The 20,253-nt window shown below is 37.1% G+C and overlaps 1 protein-coding gene across 6 annotated transcripts in view; it reads right to left on the bottom strand.

Annotated features, from left to right (window-relative positions):
- Positions 1-2,161: 2,161 nt before the first annotated feature.
- Positions 2,162-20,253, bottom strand: part of ASAP1 (ArfGAP with SH3 domain, ankyrin repeat and PH domain 1) — a 191,809-nt gene continuing 173,717 nt past the window's right edge. For 4 of the 6 annotated variants that reach the window (XM_030010873.2, XM_041122802.1, XM_041122803.1 and 1 more), the window contains 6 exons: positions 18,785-18,946; positions 15,822-15,888; positions 13,595-13,653; positions 10,879-11,381; positions 7,015-7,137; positions 2,162-5,067 (listed from right to left, as the gene is read on the bottom strand). In XM_030010873.2, coding sequence (XP_029866733.1) covers positions 4,993-5,067; positions 7,015-7,137; positions 10,879-11,381; positions 13,595-13,653; positions 15,822-15,888; positions 18,785-18,946 — 989 coding nt within the window. In that variant the 3' untranslated portion in view covers positions 2,162-4,992. The remainder of the gene's footprint in view (positions 5,068-7,014; positions 7,138-10,878; positions 11,382-13,594; positions 13,654-15,821; positions 15,889-18,784; positions 18,947-20,253) is intronic. The other 2 variants (XM_041122804.1, XM_041122805.1) reach the window with 1 other exon arrangement.

Genomic DNA, 20,253 nt, shown 5'->3' with positions numbered 1-20,253 from the left:
TAGTTTGAGCATTCAAGGGTGATTTGTCTACACAATGGGACTGTGAGAGAAAAATCAGATTTCTAAATTTCTGGTGGTAACTGAAGCACAAGAAACATCTTCAAGCCTTAGGGAAAAAAATCCCATGGGGGAATGGACCTAGTCCCACACCACCACCTTTCAGCGAAAAGCAACAAGCACAAGAGGAGGGGATGTTTCTGATCAAACACTACAAGAACCAAGACCAAACCGGTAAGAACTGCAGAGTAGCATTAACACCGGATTTAAAGTTCCAGGTAAGTTTAAAGCTCATTCAAAACATTCTTCAGGTGATACAGCAAACGATGGATCAGCTTCTCCTCTGCTCTGACATGGTTAGCAGATGTGACAGCTGTCACAAATTGTTTGTCCCCCACCCCTGCTATTATAAAAATGACGAGAGCAGACATCCGCCTCACTGCAGACAGGAGGATCTGTTCTGTAATTTACGGAGGAACAAGGCAAAGCCTGTACCGTGACACACTATCGTTCTTAGTGTTACTTGAACAGCAGCTGACAAGAACTAGTCAAGACTCACAGGTTTTGTGCACGCTGCAGCGCGGGGCGGGAGGGGGGGGTGTAAGCTTAAGTACAAGTTGACAAACAGCACTTAGCTTATCTCAGGAAGAAACTTGACCACTCTCTCAGCAGATGCCTGAGCTGTAAATCATGTTATGTATTATAGCCCTAAAAGTATCATTAAGACAACTTGAAATAGTTTGTATTAGATAAGAAAATTTTTGGCTTGCAGCTATATAGACAAAAACATCTTACAGTCCTGTGTGCATTCTGTATCCATCTGAAAAGCCTCCAGCTGTGTTTTACAAGGGCTAAAGTGTCTCATAAAAACACCCCCAAAAGCCTTAAACTCAAGACTGAGTTGATAAGTTGTCTGCAAGAATTTAAGGTCTGAAGCTGAACTTTATTTACTTTTGTTCCTCTGTCACATTCTGGTTTCTTGTCATAGAACAGTTATGAAACTATAACAACAGGGTAGAGTGTGAGGAAACTAAAGTTGTTTTTTGTTGATGAACTGTCACACAGGACTACTGAGCCTGGGGAGGAGAGAAGCATCTGAAAACAAATCATATTTATAGGGTTGGAGCGTTTGGGGTTTTGGTGGGCAGTGGGGAGCAATTCTGAGTTTCACTCATTGGTATTTAAGATTTACACCACTTTCACTGGTTTTGACTACCAATCAGTCTTCTGCTCAACTATGAGCTTTAAGTTTGCCAGGAGAAGGGTAAGCAGACTGAAACTTGGAACAAGAAAGGGAGTTCTCTGGGCATGCATTTGTCTTGGTCTCTTCTGCTCCAAACAGCGTACAAGATATCCACCTCAATTTTGACTTTCAAAAGGAAATCAATACATGTCACTGAAGAATAAGTAATACAAGCAGGACAGAGAACTGAGGGTATTGGAATCAACGGATCTCTGAATGCTGTTATCTGAAATATTGTGACAAGGTAGCAACTGAGCAAGAGCAGAATATTTAACCAGACTGCTTCCCCTGCCCCATGTCCGCATTTCACACACCCGTCACGCCATATGTTTAGCCTATGTAAATTTAAAAGCCCAGAACTAACCGAGCAGAATATTCTATGATCAGCCCAGGCTATGCCTGCGCTACAATTCAGTGTTCGAAGAGCTACCCTACCACAGTGGTCTCCTGAGCCCTGTGCTGTTGCAGTTACTGTTTTTGATACAAACCAGATCTGAGAATTCCACACTCCAACTTTTCCTCTGGCTAAAGGATGTTCTCATTGCTTTCTAGCAATTTCAAGTGGCTTGTTCTTTTTGGAGCAGTTTTGACGGGAATGGGTCTTAAATGAGAAACTTTGAAGAACCGAGTCAGGGAGGGGAAAAACAACCTCTGCAACCTGGGTCAGAACTGAAATTCTAAGCAATAAAGTCACTCCATCCAGGAAAGGTTAGTACTGCTCGAGTTGGTTTGAGAGCTGCTGTCGGGTTTGGCAGACGTGCCCACAGACAGAGGAAGGCCGTACACAGGACAAAGGGCCATGCTGAGCAGTTCTTTTCAACCCGAAGGGCCAGATGTAGAAAAGAAGACACACGGGGCTGGCTTTCTGTAGAGCCTACTAGAGCCAGAGAGAAAGCAATCGAAACTCGTGGACAAAATAAAGTGTTTTGATGCTAACTTTAGTAAGTAAAGTTTTCCAGATAAAGGCAATTGCATCCATATTTAACAGCTGTTAAAGAGATACACATTTAATTGCATTATATAAGGGGTGCTTTATATTCCAGAGAAAACATTTCAAGTGTTTTAGTTCTACCTGTTTGGAATCCAGACTTTCTCCCTAGAAGATACTCCAGTTGACAAAAGGGCCTTGTTCAGATATCTGGGATCAACTGAATACATTTATTTAAAAGCAATTTTAAATATTAAAAAAGTAGAAATTAACACATACAGTACTCAAAAACTGTCACATTAAATACATGTGAATAGACATGTGTACTGATGTTTTACCTTAACATTCAATGAGAAGTCAAGATTTTAACTAGTGGCATGACCAGATCCGATTTCTGTACACGTTGATGTACTATGTAATAAAAAAATAAATAGCAACTGTTGTTCAACAGTAAATAAGACATCATCTGCAGAGCATACTTCCCCCTCTGGGGGCACCTTCCCCTGCCCCTCCCCCCCCAACCCCTTATCAGCTAATTTTCCATAAAGATTTAGACTTTCCAAATACTATGTCATATACAAAATTGTAGACAGTGGCTCACTGAGTTCAAATATAATACTGTACTTAAACTCAATCAATATCATACATTTTCAGATTTCTTATGACCCACAATAAGCCAGAATAAACAGAACTATTGTTCCCGATGGAACTCATTTAATTTTATAAAATGCATATGTATACTATTTTAAAGAGCGTAGAAAAGAATAGACATTTGACTCTACATAATTTTACATGCCTAGGTTTTCTTTATATGATTTGCTTTTATCAGTTTATTTCAAGATCACTTAAAAATACAATTGACCACAAAAGTGAATAGGTTTTGTTCTTTAATGCAACTTAAAACATTGTAGTAATGGATAAAATGGAATGCTAAATAAATGCTAAACCTGACTTCCTTTCCATAAAAAACAGAATAAAGTCTGAAATACTGGAGCTGGTAATACTGAAGATTAGATGCCAGCAGGCTTGCTTGCTCATTGCGTAATTTTTTTTTTTTTTAAATAAACTTTTGTTATAAATGATAAAACCATTAACAGTTGATAAATGTTTTGCATTTTTTTCCATGTGGGGTTTAGACTGATATTTGTTTCTATATTAACCACAAACAGGAATTAAATATTCACTGACTACAGTCTTGTAAAACTGAATTAAAAATGAAAGCCCTCAGAAAGTCTGAGATGTGCTTTTATGAAATGAAAATCTTTCCATGCAGCCAAGACAATCTGCTTTGAAATAGCAGTACTAGGTACTGAAGCCAAAAAAACATTTAAAGCAAGTAATACAAAACTACATATGAAAGTCATGGAACCTGCTACAGACAAACTATGGGAAAAACATAACTTCATTATGTTTCAGAAGTTAAAAAATGATGTTTAAAGTGACATAGGAAATGAAAGTTTCCAGTAATACATTTAAGTGTTTTCTGGCAACGCAACTTTATACCAACTTTCAAGAAACCTCAGGTAAAATGCAGCCTTCCAAAGATTTTCTTAGAAATTAGCTTTGTAACAGTATATCTGTTACTTGGTGCTTTGAATTAAGACTATTACACTCACAGTTTAGTGAACTCTACTAAAACCAGCCTGATACTTGTGATCTGAGTTCTATCATTAACAGCCTGATCGAATGCATGAGAGATCATCTTAACTTCCATTTTTTAGAGCAATTAAAAATAATTTAAATTTATCCTTATATCACCACTTAAGAAATTTTATTTTAGGTAACTAACTTTTAGCAAGGTTGAAGACAGAGGAAAAAAAAAACCCACAAAATCATTTTTCAAAGAGCCAATTTAGCTATAAACAAATACTGTTGCAAGCTCACATTAATCTGAATAGCAATTAAGTTAAAATGTTCTTTTCCTCAAATGTAGCTATATGACTACAGTACTACTTTTGTACAAAGGCAGGTTTCAAGTAAGCGTCTAAATGCATGCATAATGTCAACAGTTAACATTTTCTAGAAGTCCTTGGTTACTAAGAATTCAGTGAAAGAAACCAGCAAATTTCACATATATCTACTAAAGAACAATATGACTAATTTTCATTAAAATAAGTTTTCGAATGAAATAAATTTGTAACTTTTTATAGTGAGGTAATATCACAGGGGAACTGCAATCACAGTTTGGCATAGGTCCACATAATATAAACATGAAATGCTGTATGCACACCATAAAACATTACTGTTATCTGTAAAGTCAGTGAATATTTGTCTTCATAATTACACTTAACTGAGCACTATATTAAATAAATACCGAAGTGGGTTTCATAGCTGTAAACTGCATACACTTATAAACTGCAGACTGATTTTTAAGTTGTCCGAAACCATTCACTCATTCTAACTTTCTGCTAATTGTATATTGAAAATACCAAGTTATTAGGAACAGTCATTTCTGTACAGTTACATGGTTGACGGAGACCACCTATGTTTGGAAAGCTGGCAGTTCATACGTATTTTTAACAGCATAAACAGAGATGTAAGTGCTAGATGCCAAGGATGGCTTCAACGAACCCAATAAGGCGTGCCAGGTTCCAAGGCTACCATAATACTGGCAAAGGCAGAATAACACAGTATATTTACAATACATATAATTCAACCTCATGAGGTGAAACTTAAATGAATTCTTACTTTGTAACAGCAGCTATATATACAATTGTGCACAGGATTACAGGGAGGGCAGCAGCGTTCGCTTTTGCTAAAAAGCCCGTCTTGCATGAAGAATGTGCAATGCTCAAGTTTAGGATTTTTTGTTTGTTTGTTTTTTCTAGTCTGACAGAATGTGCACAAAGGACACTGGAAAGACCCCTTTCCTCTCTGGCTGTCCTTCGATGTGGCCAATCTGCAACACAGGAGAAAAACGTACATATATATGTGTGTGTGTGTGTACACATAGAGTTCATAGACTGCATTTACTTCATTCAAAAGCAGCAGAACTGCGTGGATCCTACAGAGCATTTGCAAGTTCTTGGACAGTTTAAAGCAGACCTTAGTTAAAGTTTAAATTTGCATAACAGAACAAAGTAAAACCATACAAACATGTTATAAATAAGACAAATTAAGCCAACTAAATCTAAACAGAACAAAACAACTACAATTGAATATGGAAACCTAAAAGAGCTACATAGATCACTGAATTTCAAGAATCTCACCAAAACAGAAGCCTTATTTTCTTGCCTGATGTATCTTGCTACTGCAAGTTAGTCTATGTCTTTCAAACCCGTTCATCTTAGTTAACTAAGTAAGATGTTTAGGATTTACTCAAGGGAAATGTCTACTACAGTTGTTAAGTTACTTACGATAATCTGCATGTTTCACTTAAAGTGATAAAGGCCCAGCTATTTTCTCATTGAATTAGTATGATTGCTAATGATTTAAGTGCAAACTAGTGTTTATAACAAATCACAGTATCATTTAAGTATCCTTCATGTACAACTTCTTACGATTTGCATAATAATAATAATTTATAAAGAAATAGCCAAGCAACTTTAAAAGGCTCCTTCTATATGAACTTCACTTGTTTAAAATGTATAATTATAAACAACTATCAGCTACAGTGCTGCTCACTACTTTCAGAATAATAGTGTACCTCCTTCCTCTTCCACAAGCTAACAAAATGGGAAGGGGAAACATGCAGGGCTGGCCATTTCCTCTTGTAGAGCCAAATTTTTGAAGCATATGAGTCAACAGCCTTCGTTTCCCTTCTCGGATACACTCAAACTGGAGCACTTCATGGAGCTTGTCAGGCATGTACCCAGGGATTTTAAAAAGCCACTTCACAAAACAGATTCAGCAACTAATACAACCATAATCAGGGACTGGATGGTATGGTTGATACACCAGCTTTTCACTGGGCATTGCTCTTTTGATACCATCTTCTCAGCTGAAAATCTTCCACACTTAAATCACGAGTGAGAGGAAACTGTGTAGCTAGAACCAAAACAGCAAGGGTTGCACTGCACTTAGATTAGGAAATCATAGGCAGCATTGCAGTAAGAATTTGTTTTAATCAAAATGAAATCTGTCTCATTTTCCCCAGTAATAATTCTTAGGTAGCGAAGTATGATGTAGCAGGGCTTTGGAGGCAAGAAGTAGAGTGCCTAGGGAGGGTTGGAGCCTTCAAGTGGGGTTGAGAAAAACCTGGTGTTGGCACTCAAGAACCAAAGACAATATGCAGTCCAGGGTAGGGGGGAGTATGATACAAACCAATGCCATAGGAGGAAAGAAGGGAAAGAAAATATTAACTACCTCTCATTTAAGGAGGAAAACCATCAGCTCACAGCACCAATTATAAATAGTTTTTCAGACTTCCTGCAACCCCTGTAGGTATAACTTAACATTTCTGGTGAACTGAAGATAATTACATATCTCATTTTTCATGAAGAGTGTAAGCATGCTAAATGGAGTAAAAATCACCACTTCTTCATTTAATGAAAGGCTGGTGTGCATTCCAAAGAGTGACATATGTAAGTACGTGTTGTTATGAGCCAGCAATAAAGTCAAACCTAGTCAGGACGGTTCTAGCAGACTCCCAGGAAGAGACAGACCTTGCCAGAGAAAGGGGACCTCCTCTCATATGAGTTTAAGGGCTGGATGTTAGCTCAGGGGAAAAAAAAAAACCAACCCCAAAAACCAAACAAAAAAAAACCACCCACCACAAAACAAACAAAATAAAAAAACACCACCCACAAACCAAAATAACAAGAAACTCCTCAAATGTGGAAAAAGAGGCTTTTAAAGGAAAGTCATACAGAAGTTATGTGGAACTATAAAAGGAAAAGATACATACCCACCACTCTTGGTCCTCTTCACCGGTTACAATAATTACTTCTCCTTCAACAAACGTGAGCTCATCATCATTATCTGCCTGACAGTCATAAATGGTCTTCACTCGCCTAACTTTGTTTTTCCCCTAAAAATAGAATGAAGTTTTAGACGAAGGACGTGAGGAACAGCAAAACCATACATATGATATCAATTTTGCCTTTTAGTTATGTTTTATTTTACAAGAAGGTGAAGACTACCAAATTGCTTTCCCTGCAATCAGGTACATAAAATCAAAAAACTCTGCTTCAACAATGTTATTAAAAAAAAAAAAAAAAACCAGAACGAAAAATTACCTACACAGGTGTAGGTTTTCTTTTTCTTAAGATTCAGAACTCCCAAGAGACTTTAACATGTAGTGCATGGCTTAAGCAGCCTATGCTTCCTCCAGTAAAGAAAGTATAAATAATGTCTTTACATTGTTCCACTCCACAAACACCCTCTTTTTCCTTTAATACATACTTCATTAAAAGAAGCACCATGAACAGAAAACGAAATCCAGTCTCCTCTCAATGTTACAAGAGAGGTAAGGGCTGAGGAAAATTCTGCACTGAATTCCCAGTATTCCTTACAGTTTTGGTTTTGGATCTAGTGCAAAAATACAGTATCCTTTCATTTCAGATCTGCTTATAGGACTGTAAATTATTTTTTGAGTGATTTGCTCATCCAGAATGTTAGCAATTTCTTACCAAAAGAATCTTAATTTCAGATGGCAGCGCTATTCTGTGATGATAATTCACAATAGATATTCTCGCAGCTCTACCATTCTGAGGCCAAGTATTTTCTGGGTCATACTTTGCTGCATACTGATAATTCATATGAAAAAGCCTGACCCATGGACTCCTCCCTGAACATATGTTTCTCACGGCAGGGAAAATGCTTTAAATTATTTCCAAATAGAGTAAGGAAGCAATATTCACAGCAAAACACTCCTGCTACTTTATATTCCTGTATTTTCATACCCACACTTCAAAAACTACATTTCCTTCTTTGAACAGAAGTAGTCAGATAACAAGAATGCAAAAAACCAAGAAGAGCACAAAGAGATGAGAAGCAGAAGGGCTATGAAGGAAAAAGTCAGCAGGTTTAGAGGAATTTGAGCCAAAAGTAACTTCACAGAGGAAATTTCCTATGGAGCCTTCTCTTTGCTATTACCTACCCACTTAAAATACCTCCAGGTCTTGGCAAAAAAAAAAAATTCCCTGCAGATGAACAGCAGAACAGACACACAGCAAAGAGCGTTCATACTAAACTCAAGGTACAGAAAAATAACAATTCTAGAGGGATCTAAGGGACAAAGCAGTTGGCACAACAACGTAAAACTAAAAAAAACCCATACTCAAGACAAGTGAACAGAAATACCTGAAGTGAAGTTCATGACAGATCAAAGGATTTTTTACAGCAAGGATTTGCTGCAGCAAGAAGTTACTTCAAAGAATGCTTTCTCTCTTTTTTAAACAAATTCATGTAATTTGAACAAAACTCTCAACTATCACTAGGGATTGGAATTCAATATTAATGGGTATTTGGGGCCAGTCCCAGCTTTCAACTCCAGAGAACCTTTACAAACTAAGAACACTTCCAATCAATAGCCTGGTGATGAAGGGAAATAACTACTTCTGCCAGACAAAACTTGTCTCATTGAATAAAGACTGAGGAAAGTTAAATTCCTCTAAACTTAAAGAACTGCATGCAACTCAGCTTGTTAGAACACATGAAAAATGATGGAAATTGCTCCTGGTTCCTTCTGATTAGTACCACAGATGACATTTTAATATTCTATTTCTTTCACTTAGGAGAGCAGTAAAAAAGATAATTCAAGTCTGAGGTGTATTTAATCTTGGGAAGGTTTAAAAAAGGACGGATCTGAAGAGACTATATATTTTCCAGAATACAGTTTGGGGCACCGGTGTGTAAAGAAATAGAAGCAATTACAGGAAATGTAATCTGCAACTATAAAACAAATATCACCCAGCCCACCCCCAACTCCTTATATCCAATATTAGTACTTATTAAAAAGAGACTTTAATGCTTAAGACTGAATAATAATCAGCTGCTGTGGTCATTAATAATCCCTCCATGTTCTTATTTACGTTCAACATTTTTTTTGTTTAAAAAGAAATAATTTTGTCTCCTTTATATAAAACTCACAAAAGAACACTCAAGTGCTCAGTATTATTTTAGAAGCACTCAGAGCAAGTTTCATTTTTCTAAAAATATACTTTCAACTCCTTACATATTAACAGCATTGGTATTTTTACCTAATAATTCTGAACAATTGATTTTCTAAAAGTTCCAATAAACTTGTGCTCGTCTATTTAGTGGCTAAATAGTCAAACCCAAGAGTGAAGTACCCACAAATACTACTGGCTGCTGTCATGGGTCTTACAGTTGCACTGTGATGTAGCATTTCACCAGTTTGTGCGGAGGAGATAGAGCCAGAGGATGAAAATGGAGGCAAGATACATTTAAGAGGAATTCCTGCACATTATTACTTGAGCAAGAAAGACTCCAGCGAATGAGATACACGTGTGCATGCAACAATGTGTAGAAAACTGGAAAGTAATTATCACAGATACATCACAATTTTGATCACTGTAAAACAGTGGAACTATTTAATTTACTGCACATATGAAAATGGCTGAATTTGGAGAACACTGAATTCTTCCTCAGAATTTTTCTGTATAAAGTGAAAGTTTAAAAAAAACCAAACCAAACAACTAATCCACTATTTCCTTTCTTTCCTTCTTTAATAAAGTGACAAATAGCTGAGAATGTCCAGCATTATTTGTCGGCTTATATTTAAAAGTACTTAAATAAACAAATCGTAGTTGCAGACACCTTTTGATCAGATCTTTGTACTATTTTATTTCATCTCCAGAACACTCAGGAAGCCCAAGCAACAACCCTGTCGTTCTCAGTCAGGTAGGAGCTTACAGACAAGTCCATGAGAGAAGCCAAGCAGAGTCATGGCTTCAGAGAAAAAGTGATCTTTGACTACAAGAATGGAAGTCTTATTTCTTTTTACATAAGCGCTTTGCATAGCCAATTTGACAAGCAAAACCCTCTCCTTTTTGATGTATTCTTAATGATGAAAATCTTAAGAGAGTTTTGGAGTTTCATAAAATTATTTCAATATACATATGCATGAAGAATCCTCTGTTGGATGGAAATTGCACTGGTTAGCAAGATGAACAGCAAGACGAATCGGGGGTTGAACAAGGAGACTTGGAATCAAGTTATAGTTGCAGCTCTGCTACTACACACCATCCAGCCATGTCAATTTTGCCACTTCAGAAATATATCTGAACCTTTGTTAACCACTTAAGTACATCAACATTAAATACTCACGACAGGAACATTTACTAGTTTGTCACAGTTGACTTTAAATTTATCTACTGGCAATAGGTGCTAACATTCTTTCTTAAAGATACAAAAATCAAATACATAAATATTCTAGTAATCTACGACATACAAAGCAGTGAGCAAAGACAGCAAAGAAAACTAGCAATCAATTCAGAAGTATGACTGGCACAGATAAAAATGCCCAAGTTCCCTAATAAATCTAAATACACTGTCATGCTCCCAAGAGTATTGTTTTATGTTACTAGCATTTGTTTCAGCATGCAAGAGGCCTTGTAAACCCCCAGCATTTGCTGAAGCTGCTTGGGAGCACAAAAAGACCTCCTCATTCACCATCCTAGCCCATAAAGTTATGTTGTTTTGTGTGTATAGCTCAAGGATGGGTTTTGGTTTTTTTGCACAGATAGTCCTACAGTAACTTCAAAGCCTTCCATGGATACTTTCAACTAGCTGGAATAATACCTACCATATTTATTTTCCTGGGAAGTGGCACAGGGGTTTCTGGCAGGGTATGTGTTATGTCATTAGACTCTTCAGATGCTTGCCTTTGGACGGTGTCTCTAGATTGTACGTTTGGAGAAAGATCTAAGGAGTGAGATTTTTGATTTGCCTCTGGGGGCTGAGGCTTCGGTGATGCTTCTCCACCTTGAGTTTTAGCCAACAGCTCTCCTAGCTGAGGTTTTGGAGGAAGGTCCTTCATTTGCGGCTTTGGAGGTAAGTCTCCAAGTTGTGGTTTTGGTGGCAAGTCTCCTAGCTGAGGCTTTGGGGGTAGTTCTCCAGGCTTTGGGGGTAAATCTCCCACTTGAGGTTTCTGAGTTAATTCCAGAGGCAGAGGCTTTGGGGGCAAGTCTCCAGGTTGTGGCTTCTGTGGTATATCGATGGACAGTGAGGGCTTCTGAAAGATTTCCGTGTGCTGATGGGATTTATCTATTGAAAGATGATGACTGGTTTCTATTTTTCTTAGTGCCACTAAAACAAAAGAGCATAACAATGGTTTTTCACAATCTCATCTTAACATTAAAGAACTTAGGCACATATCAGAACTGTAATTGTGTAATGACCACATGTTAACTGAGCCCCGATAACTGTCCATATGTCCTCCTAGTCTGTGACAAATGCCAGGTAATACATCTTTACTTAACCCTCTTTCACTGAGATCTCATTTCATTGCTCCTACTGGAGCCCACAAGTGCTTAATCCAACAGCTACTCGGTGTCAATTTATAGATTAACTACTTAAGGTGAAATAAAGTGACTGCTTTTGGGGCCTAAACCAAAAAATAAGTATACAAAAAGATGTATTTTGCAAAACAACCTATCAACCCACTGATGTGACTGCAATGAAAATTCTCTTTAATGCCAATTATTAATATACACAGTTGAACTCCATACAAAAAACCCACTGAGTCTCAGGATTAGTACTTGTAAAATCTTAAAGAAGAGAGCGAGTGAGCATGTATGTTTATACAGTGTATAGAATAAACGGTATTATAGACATTCAAACTAAAACAAATTAAAAAAATTGTAAATATTTACAATTTAGTAAAGATTAGAAGTATTAAACGAGCATATTTTGCAGGTTTTATGGAAGGAAATTGAAAATAGCTTTTGAAATTGTTTTTTGTCAGTGTCGTGCATTCATTCTACTGCTAAGTTCCCTAAGAAAACTTGACTGAAATCTACCCTAAAAACAAAACCAAACCCCTAAACCAAACAACTCTGTATTAAAGCAGATGAAGGGGACAGGAGAGAAAAAAAGTTACGACCCATGATGAAAGAAACACCTCTTGACTGGAAGCAATAATCTCCTATTGTATTCAGCATTGCTTTAGTATCATGCAATACCAGCCAAAAAGATGGCCTGTCATTTTACTATGAAAGCAACAATACTCAATTTGGGTATCACCTACTGCAATAACACTTCCATGTTATATTTATGGTTATTTATACCAAAAAAGGAAAACTGTGCATAATTTCCATGAAAGAAATTGTATAGCTACTATCAGATACCTCATTTAAAAAAATGTCTGTGTTGATACTTGTATATGGCTTTGTCTCCTAGACTTACCTAGGAGCAAATGTACAAGCACTGATCACCCACATTGGTTTGAGGCTTAAGTAAATGATATGAAAAAACTGCTAGTAGCCCTTATCAAAGTGCTTTGATTGAGCCCATCTTAAATTTTCACCTATATAATTTTAAATCAAGGAAGCGTTGACTTCCTTTGCAGTGGTACCCCATTGTGTCATTGGTGCGTCTTTCAAAAGATGATACCATAATAATTGTAATTTAATAAAGTTGAAATTTCACATTTGTATTTTCTGTTAAAATGATTTGCATTCTCAATTTCAGTCATCTAGCTTCAGAAGTTTGGACAGGCATAATTTCTTGATCTTCAGGCTCTATAGTGATCCCCACTCATAAAGATATAATGTATTTTTGATGGATTCTGTATCAGACTGAGCTAGAAGGTAGATCTACTTTCAACTTTATAGTCAACTGCTGCAAGAATTCAAAAAACTATATAAAACCTGCTGTATGAGTTTAAAGAGAGACTAGAAAAAAGTGTTTCTAAAAAGAAAGGGCCATAAGGTGTTCACAGGGATGATGGTCTCAGCGAGTTCGTCACCAATATATAAGCGAGCATGCAACAGTACCTGATTCTTTTCAGAGTATTTATACGGACAACAACCCTGATCGCCAAAACGTGGCAATGAACACAACACACCTCAAGGGTATCAAGAAATTGGACTTACGGATATTAGGAAGAAAAAAGACTTTACCAACAAGAGTGGTCAAAGAAGTGGGAGCCCAGAGAGGTTATCCATGGAGATACTCAAAATGCAACTGGATATGGCTTTAAGCAATCTGCTCTCATGTCAAAAAGTTAGCTCTGCTCTGAGTGGTGGATTGGACCAGCTGACCTCTTGAGGTCTCTTCCAGCTTCAGTTAGTTTATGATTTTTTTTTTCTTTCTTCCTTATGTTCCATAGATCTAACTATTTTTTTAGTTTAATAAAAACCTTCCTGATCTTCCAAAATCCTTTTAGTTTTGCTGAAGTTTCATGGTTTGTGGCATTTTAGAAATAATGCTGAAAAGATTCATCTATTTAAAACAAGTATCTATTTTCACACACATTTAAAAGATATCATTATGGGAATACCCACAAAAAGAACACTTACCTTTTTGAGGTAGTTTGGGAAGAACTCTAGGGCCAAGTGCAGTCTTTGCAGTCCCAGTGCTAAATCAACAGAAGAGAATTATTAGTGCTTACATCAATTATATACTTTTTCTTTTCCTTTTTTTTTTCCCCCCTCTACACATCTATAATCTAAAAAAATCCCCATTTATTTTGCTTCTTTTGTATAACCAACTTGTCATCTTGTCTGTGGATCAATCCCAAAACTCAAAACACTATTAAGAATGAACTGCTTTTGCAGAGAAAAAGACATACAAACCCCAAACAGCTTTTATGCTACCGGGCAGATTTATTCCACGAACTATGGTATGTCCAAAAATGTACTCTGAAAATAGGTGAAGCTGAAAGGCAGATGCTGATCATTAAGGAAAATTTGGTCTTTAAAGTAACTATACTGAATCATTCAAAAACATAGTGTGTCCTTTGTGTCAGTGGTTTGAATTTTCTAGGACTGAGCCTATGCTTTGTAGCCTACTGCACGAGTATGATATTGTATTACACACAAACGGCAGCTGCATTAGGAGACAAAGTCTCTGCTACTCCAAGGAAATACTGATGATTGTGGGAAAACAACATGCTTTACTCTGTCAACCTGTGTTACAGCTGTGTTAGTTACTCATAGTGGTAAGCAACAATACAAGCAGGACAGTTGCAAGTAATTTAATTACAACATAAAAATCTGAGATGGTTGCATATTGCAAGAACTTTCCATCTATGCTTTCCGTTGTAGACAATTTTTTTCAGAATTAACGCCAGGCTGGCTCAAATTTGCAAACATGGCACATTAGGGCAAAACATACTACAAGCTTCAACAAAAAACCACCAACTTTCTTCCACCAAAACCACACCCAAGTCACTTTTATAGAAAATGACTGTAGAAGAAGAAAGCCAATTGATTTAAGGCATAAAAATCAAACAATAAATAATAATCACCTAAAAATAATTACTCAAAAAACAAGTAAAAAGAAGAACAAGTGAGGAAGTTGCCAGAATATGTTTACCGGAGCAGTCTCTTCTGCATCGACAGCCTTGATTCTGGTATTAATTGTCTCTGAAGCTAATGTTTCAAAACAAGTATGATGAAACACTTTTATCTTATTCCTAGGGTTTTTTTACATAGTCAAAAATATATCATGACACAAAACTGAAAGAACAGCCAAGCTCAATCTTGATTCAATAAGTAATTACCTCGGCCTTTATCTAATGTCATCAAGCACGAGTATCACACTTTTACCCTTGTCTTACAACTATCAAGTATGGCACCAGCTCGTTGTGCTGAAGAACGTCGCCACTTTTTCCCTGAATATCCAGTGCCACCTGGTTGGATTCAGCAAACACGGCAAGTCAGCTGTGCTACCAACACCACATCCACTGCCTGTCCTGACAAGGCAGATCACAGACTGAGGAGTGTCCAGAAACTCTACCTACACATCTTCTACCGTGATTTGTTTGACGTTACACATCCATCTCCAGTCATGGCCTGATCACGCACACTTGTGGTCATGCAAGGTCTCCGTCATGTTGCCTGAGGCACACATTTATTAGAGTTACCATGCTTTGAACCTCAGGAGCTTGGAATCACAACACAGATAAAGGAGTAATGAAGTGACAGGAATGTATGGCTATCCTTACTACTTCAGTTATTGAAAAAGACACTTGTAATGTACTGACCTGATGAACTACGAGCTAAAAGCAGTTTGTGTTACTACAGACTGTGTCAGCACATAAGCTCGACAGACTGGAAAACAGTTAAGCTAGAAGCCTGAGATTAATTCTCTCTCTTATAGAGCTATCTTCGATGCCAACCTGTACCGAGTGACACTTCTACAGCTAAAGGCATGAGACCTCACACTGAAACGGATAAAATGAAATGCCAGGAGACGTGAAAATAAAACTTTTGTCCTGCTGGACTGCAGTCTGAGGCAACATTCCCCAGCTCAGAGAACACTTCTGTAGGAGCAGTAGATAGATTCTGGTACAAGTCGTTCTGTCCATCCTGCTGAAAGGATGAATTGTGTATGGACAGCTATGAACAAAGCGTAGGAGGCTCAATCAAGCCAAAGTATTTGTATGGCAGTAAGGCATGCAGAAAACTAATGAAGAAGCATAGCCTGGATTTTTATTCATATGAAAGACTTTTTTTTTCTAATTTACAAATTAGTTATGTTTACATAAATTTTCATCTTTGCCTTCATACACACAGATTTTACCTTGATTGCTGAGACATCCCCTCAAACTTGTTTGCAGCCTTAGTTGAAGGTGGGCCCAAATCATTACCTGAGGTGAAAAAAGCACAATTAAAAAAAAAAAATCATTAGGATAACTTAAAAATAATCAGCAGAGGGTGCAACTTAAAGCGAAGTACACATTCTTCCAATTATCCTCTATACGACACATCTAACGATTTTGAAGATCATTCTTTATTAATGATTTTGCAACTGAAAAAGCAGCAGGGACCATAATAATCCAACTTGACCTTTCATACAACACATTTTAAAACAACTCACTGGTAGCTTACATCTGCTGGCAAGGAAAGATTTAGTGACATTGTTGAGTTACTGCTGCAGGGCATTTGTTTTGAATATCGTGTTTCAATTTTCTCTGAATAGAAGGAGACCCTGCAGGCCAGTATCAAATAAATTTATTGCAGATGTTTACATTTTACTTTATGACGCACATCATCTTAAAACTGCCCTGAGTTTGATTTTACTCACAAAACATCAGATTTCTAAGGATTGGTATTTTATCCTACATAAAGAACAGCCTTTACTGATTTAGTGACTAAGTCAGTAAGTTACCATAACCTCAATGTTAACCATTAGTAAAGAAAAGATCCTGGGTATACTCAATTCTGTCAAAAGGCAGCAAAATCCAAACCCAAGTGTTTCTGAGCTCCTTCAGCAGAAGGCTCCTCTTTCATTAACCATCACCATTCCCAAGGTACAATTATACTAACTATGTTGGTTTAGTGCCTTTATCATTCCCCCTTCCCTCTTCTATTACAGCACGTCTAAACAATCTTAGAACCAACTTCAACAGCCATTAGTAAATTTTGTTACTGAAATAGATGTAAAGTGACATTTAATGATCCAAGAACAAAAAATACTTCCCAGGCAAAAGAATGATTCATCTGCCTAGACACCATTCTTAGTGCATTGAAGTCTAAACGAAACAGCAGAAAAGGCTCATGCTGAACCTTGCTAAAAATGTTTACATTTAAAAGTAAAAAAAGAAGAAAAAAGGTAAGACAAACAGCAAACCCTTCACATATAGATCCTATGGATAAAGCAAGGAAAAATCTCTCATGGTTGCTATGGAAATCCAAAATAATCTAAATGACATTTTTCGAACATCTTTGAATGGTAACTTAATTTGCTTAGATATAAGCTAAGGATTGCTCTGCTTGAAACTTCAACTAATGCACAGATTAGAAAACAAATGCTGAAATTCGACATAACAAGAAATGTAACAGCACAGAAAAAGCTTCTGAAAGGGAAAGCAGTGAACATCTGACAATATTCTTAAACCAAAACCACAAAGGCAGATACAAGGAACTCCCTCTTTTATAAACACAAAACTTAATACTTGCTTAACATCCAAATGGACTTTGAAACAAGTTTTTGTACAGACCTCAGCTACGAAAAAGGGGAGAAGAGGCCCCTCTTCCATCCATGGAAGTTTAGTCTGCACTGTAGAGCAGGGAAGAGACAGAATAAGCAATGTTCTTCTCTGGCCCTGCTTTGAAAGGTGTTCTACTGCTATAAGGTTCTTCAACTCCACACCTGCACCTTTCCCACATTTTCCTTTGCCTTTATCTGTTTTCTAATATTTTAAAAGAAAAGTTGGCACTAGCTCAGCATCTGTTCCTACCACACTTTTCATTCCAATAGTGTTGCATTATATAATATTCTAGTATATGGTATTTTAGGTACTGTTTTGGACTTAAATATTTGGGCTTTTTTAAAATTTTTAAAGTCCAAGTTCTTCAAAATGTCTTCACTACCTCTGAAATAGTACAAGGCTGTTAGACTCCACAACATAGGAAACATTTTTTCCATATCCCAGACATGTGAAAAGTAGAGAACTGAAAAGATTGCCATTATTTGTATTCCTTGAGAAAAAGACTTTGCCTTTCATTGGTCTCTGTACTTCTCTTCATATTAAATCCTAGATTAAATTACATATTCTACACATGAGTACTCCATGATTTACCACAGTTAACTCAATTTGCTGAAAAAAAAAAAAAATGGTGCTTTTGGGCTTGCAAATTATTATTTTTTTTTTTTTTAGACTAGAAATTTCATGTTTATATTGGAACAGAGAGAGGATACTCCTAAGATATAAGTAGTGTATGGATGACCCCCTATGTAAGCATTGGATTCCAGCTCAAAAGTTTACAGATTTATGGAAATCTTGCCACCAAGACTACAATTATAGAACATTACACGGGCCTGAGATTTATAGCTACTAGGAGTTGACTGCATAGAGCAATATTTATTGAAAAGAGGAAGAATTTGAGTAGTCTGGAAAATAGTTTCCAAAAAGTTTGTCAGAAACATATCCTGTTTAAAAAAAGTGCTGTTTCTGTATAACTCCTGCAGGTAGAAGGATGCAAACCTATCAGTCTTTGTATATGTACAGACAACATCACAAAACCCGAAAACATATTAAGACAACACATCCCCACCAGCTAGGTGCAAACACTTTACAGGAGGGATTTGGCGTAGAGCCCAAGGAAACAAGCTCTTCTGACAATCAGGAGAACTACACAGGTTCATCGAGGTCTATCTGCCCCAAATCAAGATCCATCTAGATTAATGAGCTGGTCAGAACAGGAGCAGGGGTGAGGAAGCAGATGCAAAGTAGATGCAGGAGATGAGGGGGCTGGGGTGAGGGCAGCCTGGGCAGCTAGGGTAGAGAGAGGGAGGCAGCAGAGGAGATTGAATTGGGCCCCAGGGGAGTGTGGAATATTTTCAATTTTCTCAAGCGAGACTCAGATACAGAAGCCTGGAAGCTAGAGTGACAGAAGATAGAACTGTTGATTTATCTGAGCTGACGTTACATCAAGCTGCAATCATTGGAAAGCAAGCATCAGGTAAAAGAAACCAAAGATCATATATCATCCATCATAAAGGTTTTCCCCTGCCCTTTTGTTTTGCATTTCAAAACTCACCCCAAGGAATTGGGCCCTTATTCTGGGGTCCATGAGGTAGTGGGCTTGGTGGGTCAGAGAGGGTTCTTTTGTGTCCTGGGGGTGGGGGAGGTGGTCTCTTCTTGGAAAGAGTGGAGCTGCCACTAGAGGTTTGAGTGCTTAGAGGGAGGGTTGAAGGTGGGCCTGCAAAATAACAAACAATCTTCTTACAAATACATGTGCATTAACGTCAAAGCAGCACTGAAAAATTCACAGTCAGACCCACAGCGAAGTGCAGCAAAAGACTAAAATAAAAAGACAAGCCATGCCAAAACACTGTTTAGATTAAACGACACATTCACCACATTTTTAACCATCTTAGTTGTGGGAATATAAGCAACTTGACAATAGAATGACACGTGCACTTATGTTTACACAGGATTAATCACTCCAGGATTTCTAATTTTAGGCATTGGTTTTTTTTTAAAAAAAGCAGCCAACCCATGAAATCTTAGTTTTAAGTAACATTTAGCACGTGGGATTAAAATTACTATTAATTTATACCAGAATGAAAGAGCTTTCTAGATGTTCTATTATGTGGGGATTTTTTTCCCCCTCCAGAGCAACCCATACGAATTCTGTTAATAAACTGGGGGGGACAAGGGGAATAAAAATCTATCTACAAATTTTCCTTGCATTTCAAAAATAGGACTGTAAGCTTAGTAAGTTTTTCTGTAGTTTTTTTCCCTTTTTTTCTGTGGCTTAAATACATCAGACTGTGCATTCCTGGAGCAATGCAAATTGTTGTATACAGTGCGTATAAAATAAACATCAGAAAAGCCCTTTCTGAGGCTGAGATTAGATACTTAACAGTAGCATTGCTTATAAGAGTTTACACAGTCACCCCTACCCTTAAACCCTTTATTTCCCCCTGCATCAATATTGGCACAAGTAGTATTCAACACAATGCATGTTTTACAGGATATGGGAACAGATTCAGGTTAAAAGACAAAATAACCCAGAGGGAAGACAAGCGTTTTCCCTAATTAACTTCACCATTCACCTTCAAAAATGTCTTTAATAAGAAGCTCAAGGAAGCAGGCAGTGCAGGGCGCAAACATGTAGCGAGGGGACAACTGCTCAAGTCAGCTGCCATTACTGCCAAAAGAAATTACTTGTAACATTTATCTAAATTAGTTCTATATTAGGTTAGAATAGCTCTAAGGGGTTTGTTGTTGGGGTTTGGGTTTTTTTTTGTTGTTGGTTTGGTTTTTTTTTTTTTTAATCTAACCAACAAATAACACTTCACTGCCGTCATGATTTTGCAGTAAGTTTTGCATGTAAGAGAGCTTTGCCATCACAGGCTCTGGATAAATACAGAAAATCATCAAAGTTTTAAAGCAAAGTTTATTTATACCTGAAATTTCAAGTCTATCATCACATATTTTTGTAGCACTATAGAACCAACTTGCCTATTTTTGAAAACATAACTTATTTGAACAGTATTTGAG

Source organism: Aquila chrysaetos, chromosome 4 (genome assembly GCF_900496995.4).
Source record: "Aquila chrysaetos chrysaetos chromosome 4, bAquChr1.4, whole genome shotgun sequence".
Classification (NCBI taxonomy): domain Eukaryota; kingdom Metazoa; phylum Chordata; class Aves; order Accipitriformes; family Accipitridae; genus Aquila; species Aquila chrysaetos.
Note: the sequence above shows the minus strand (reverse complement) of the source record. Positions and strands in the feature narration are given on the sequence as shown.